Source organism: Nematolebias whitei, chromosome 12 (genome assembly GCF_014905685.2).
Source record: "Nematolebias whitei isolate Nwh7 chromosome 12, NemWhi1, whole genome shotgun sequence".
Taxonomy (NCBI): Eukaryota; Metazoa; Chordata; class Actinopteri; order Cyprinodontiformes; family Rivulidae; genus Nematolebias; species Nematolebias whitei.
In genome coordinates, this window is record NC_056509.1 from 47,305,805 (window position 1) to 47,310,688 (window position 4,884).

The following is a 4,884-nucleotide window of genomic DNA, read 5'->3' on the forward strand; positions in this document are numbered from 1 at the left end:
TGTCCAGAGGAGGGACAGTGGTTTGGACATGTCCAGAGGAGGGACAGCGGGTATATTGGTAGAAGGATGTTAGAAATGCAGCTGCCAGGAAAAAGACAGAGGAGACGTGTGGAGAGAGGACATGGAGGTAGTTGGAGTGAGGACAGAGGACACAGAGGACAGAGTGAGGACAGAGTGAGGTGGAGGAGGATGACTCGCTGTGGAGACCCTGAAGAGGGAAAAGCCAGAAGAAGAAGAAGAATATTCCAGACAGAGTTGGGGATTCCCTGACGGTTTAAAGTTTTTGCAGCTGGAGCAGATCAGATGAAGACGACTCTGACAGTTTATTTGTTGGAAATCAGGTTTTCTGGTCTAATCTCTCCGTCCTGATGATTCTTCTGTCTCACAGATGAAGAACAACAGTCAGCAGAGCTCGTGTGGGGCCTGCAGCGCCGCAGCGCTCGGTGCTTGTTGGGTCGTGTTGGTGCGTCCCGGCGGACCGCTCCGTCCTTCACGGAGGCTGAGATTTCACGCTCTGCTGTCTGATTGGACCCGCTCAGGATGGAGGGATGAAGAGGACGAGTGCAGGCAGGCTCTTCCTCACTAATGATCTGGCTTTGAGTCTCCTCGACTCCCAGTAACCCTACACGCCTCCTCCTCCTCCTCCTCCTCCTGCTCCTCCTCCTGCAGAGCTGCAGCAGGACAATCATCCGTTTCTAAAAACAGATAAATGTGATCTTTGAGTAAAAACATGCGATGACCGTATGAACGAGTAAAAACTAATATTTATACTTTATAAGAAAAATAAATTCATAAATAATTCTAACTTCATTAGTTTGGTGTTTTGCAGCTTTAGCAGCTTTTTGGCTGAAGAGACTCTTCAGATTTAAGTGATGTGATGAGAAGCTGATTGGCTGATCATCATAAACACCTTGTTTGTTTTTGTTTGTTCGTTGAGGAGCAAAGAGGGGGACATTCTGTCCATCTGTCCATCTGTCCATGCTGTGAGCTTAAAAATCTGAAAATATATGTGAGGTACCGACTTTCATTTTGGTGTGTGGCAACATCTAAATATAAGAACGGTTTATTTTGAAAAACTGGGTTTCACATCCAAGATGGCTGCCACCTTACATGCTAACAAGTTAACTTTGTGAACTGGTTAACTTTGCAACATCCCAACTTCTACTTTGTATCTAGGCATAAAAAAGGTCACTTTAAAAATTTGGGTTGCCAGGTAAAAATCCAAGATGGCTGCCACCATATAAATATTTAAACTAGTCCCCACTATCAGTTAAGGAAACTATGTTTTCTAATTTTTATATTGCTTGAATGTTAAGTTTCTTCAAAATGATTGGGGTGGCTGAATCTATGGGGTGAAGGCCACCAATGGCCACCCCCTGGCTCCTCCACTGCTCCTGTTAGGACGTTGGTGTCCCGCTTGTTTTATTAAAGCAGAAGCTCATAACTGCTGTCGGCTTCGACGAGCTCCTTCTTTGAGTGTGCAGCAGAAAGTGCTGATCTGTCATCTGAGTCTAGTTCCTGGTTCTTCCTCTGAGCATCTAGAGCTACACACAACCCACAGTTCCAGTTCCAGCACCAGTTCCAGCTCCAGCACCGGCTCCGGCTCCGGTTCCAGTTCCAGTTCCAGTTCCAGCTCCAGTTCTAGCTCCAGCTCCAGTTCCAGCTCCAGCTCCAGCTCCAGCTCCAGTTCCAGTTCCAGTTCCAGTTTCAGTTCCAGCTCCAGCTCCAGTTCCAGCTCCAGTTTCAGTTCCAGCTCCAGCTCCAGTTCCAGTTCCAGCTCCAGTTCCAGTTCCAGTTCCAGAGGTCTTTGTGGTTAATGAAAGTCATGAAGCGTAGTCTCTGATGCTCAGCTGAGAGTTGTCTGCTTTTATTTATTTATTTTTCTCATGCCCCGCCCATGAGTTCTGATTGACACACATTTGTGTCATCATTAGACAAAGTGTTGCGTAATCTTGTCATCACCCGGAGTTCAAGGTCAAGGTCACAAACCAAGGTTAAAGTCTGTACAAGGCGTTGCTGTAGACGTTTGTCGACAGGTGTTTAATGTGCCGCATGAGGTTCTCGTGTTGCTTCGGCTGAGTCTTCGGGTGTTGAAGACACATCTGTGTCTCTGCTGTTGGTTTTTGTCTTCAGGGCGGCTCAGAAGCTCAGTCTGTCCCGTAAGAAGAAGTCCCAGCCGGGCCCCTCCTCCACGCCCGATGAGGCCCAGGGGCCGCCGCTGGTGTTCACCGGGGGCTTCAGTGGAGCCCTGCAGCTCTCGCCGCCCGCCGTCCCACCATGTCTCCTTCGAGCGGGGTCAAAGGTGAAGGACACGCCAGGGATGGGAAAGGTAGGACGCCATGTTGGTCTGAGTCCAGTTTGGTAAATGGACAGCACCTATACAGCTCCTTTCTCTCTAATCAAGATACTCAAAGCTCTTTACAACACACTCTGTGCCCTCATGTACCTCCACACACACATTCAAACGGCTCTTTACTAGATCCACAGAATAATCAGAGCTTTGTCACGTTCATACTCTGACGGGACGCACGTCTCAGGCAGTGAGGGTTCAGTGTCTTCAACATGTGACTGCTGGTGGAATCAAACCCACAACTCTCCCAGTGGAGGTCGGCTGCTCTAACCAGTCATCCACAGCTGGTGGATCATCTGAGTGAGGAAGCTTCGTGTTTGTCTTTTCAAATGATCTACAGCAGACCTGAAGCTTCATGTGCGTCCACGCGAGGCCGAAGCTTTCATCAGATTCAGGGACGTTTGACTCTCAAAGACCAGGAGGACGTTTCAGAAACCAAACTGCACGTGGTGGCGAGGTGCGTCATGCTAACATGTTCAGTTCGTGGTGCCGAGACACATTTTGCAGCAATCCTTCAAACGAAACATAAATTAATAATTGGTTGATCATTTTCTGGTTCATCACCAGTCGTAAAAACTGGGAATATTTTAGCTTCTTCCAGTCTCTTGGGACATCTGACTGCTTTATAGATCAATTTATCAAAATATTATCAAGACCAAACTCATGTTCAGCTTTAAAGTCTTTAACAAATAATTAATTTTAATAATCTAATAACCAGTAGTTCTCTTATGTTTTAATTAAAGGGTTAAAATAAATATCTGTCTTTGAAACGACCCGTTTGTTCCTCAACTGATCGGACAATAAGTTATTAAACTCTTTAACGATCATTAAAATAATCAATACAATGATTAGATTTGTTGCTGAACTGTTTAAACTTTACAGATTAAAAACACGTGAAATGATTTATAAATCTGGTCTAACTGGTTTTTAATGTTCAGCGCATTTAAACACTTTGGCTTCAGAAGCTCAAAGACTCCAACAAACCATCAGGAGACAAACGTAATGGCAGAGAACTGTCCCGCTCGTCCAGCTCGTCCCGCTCGTCCAGCTCGTCCCACTCGCCCCGCTCGTCCCTCTCGTCCAGCTCGTCCTGCTCGTCCCTCTCGTCCCGCTCATCCCGCTCCTCCTGCTCGTCCTGCTCGTCCCTCTCGTCCCTCTCGTCCCGCTCGTCCTGCTCGTCCCTCTCGTCCCACTCGTCCTGCTCGCCCCACTCGTCCTGCTCGTCCCACTCGTCCTGCTCATCCCTCTCGTCCCGCTCGTCCCGCTCGTCCCGCTCGTCCCGCTCGTCCCGCTCGTCCCTCTCGTCAAGCTCGTCCAGCTCGTCCAGCTCGTCCAGCTCGTCCCGCTCATCCCACTCGTCCCACTCATCCTGCTCGTCCTGCTCGTCCTGCTCGTCCCGCTCGTCCCGCTCGTCCTGCTCATCCCACTCGTCCTGCTTGTCCCTCTCGTCCCGCTCGTCCCACTCGTCCTGCTTGTCCCGCTCGTCCCTCTCGTCCCACTTGTTCTCTCAGGCTCCAGACTGTGGAGCACTTCCTGGTGACCCGATCAGAACCCCCGATGGACCGAGCTCACTCGTTACAAGAAGAGAAGCGTCTCGTTGATTCATGGACGTTCAGCATCAAAATGAATCTTTTATCAAATCAGGATCTGAAGCTGCTGCTTCCAGCACGACGGCTCAGAGATAAGCCGACTGGAGCAAACCTTCAAACTGAGCTGAAGCTAATCTGACCAGGTGGAGTCAGGTGGAGTCAGGTGGAGTCAGGTCCTCTGGATGGTTCTTCTCTGCTGAAAGACTGAAGAAGTCTTTCAGCAGAGAAGAACCATCCAGAGGACCTGACTCCACCTGCCTGGATTATTAAGCAGGATGCTCTAAAGCTTTTTATCTTCTCTTCCTTCAGGGTTATCTTTGTTCCTGCCTTCCTTCCTGCTCGTTGTCCTTTCATTCGTTCATTTGTACTTTGTTTGCTCCTTCTTTCATTACTTCCATCATTTGTTCCTTTTCATTTATTCAATCCTTTCTTCAGCTGTCAGATCTAATGTGAATGATAGAAATGTTCTTTCTTTCTTTCATTCTTTCTTTCTTTCTTTCTTTCTTTCTTTCTTTCTTTCTGTATTTTTGTCTTTCTGTGGGCATTTGTGTCTTTCTATCGTTTTGTCTTTCAAAAAAGTCTAATCTAAAACATTAAAATAATTTTGCTGCAGATTATTGTTCAGTTGTGGATTGAATCACTGAGTGAGAACGTTTAGCTTTTCTCTTCCGTGGTTTCATAATAAATCCAGAGAATGGATGAATGAACAGATGAATGAACAGATGAATGAACGGATGAATGAACAGATGAATGAACGGATGAATGAACGGATGAATGAATGGATGAATGAACGGATGAATTACGGATGAACAGATGAATGAACGGATGAATGAACAGATGAATTACGGATGAACAGATGAATGAACGGATGAATGAACGAATGAATGAACAAATGAATGATGAATGAACTGATGAATGAACGGATGAATGAACAGATGAATGAAC

The 4,884-nt window shown here is 46.9% G+C and overlaps 1 protein-coding gene across 1 annotated transcript in view; it reads left to right on the forward strand.

The window, feature by feature from the left end:
* The window catches only part of LOC119417973 (kinesin-like protein KIF26A), a 60,441-nt gene that overhangs the window by 30,401 nt on the left and 25,156 nt on the right, over positions 1-4,884 (forward strand). The window contains exon 6 of the mRNA XM_037685220.1: positions 2,134-2,329. Within this exon, the coding sequence (XP_037541148.1) occupies positions 2,134-2,329 (196 nt within the window). The remainder of the gene's footprint in view (positions 1-2,133; positions 2,330-4,884) is intronic.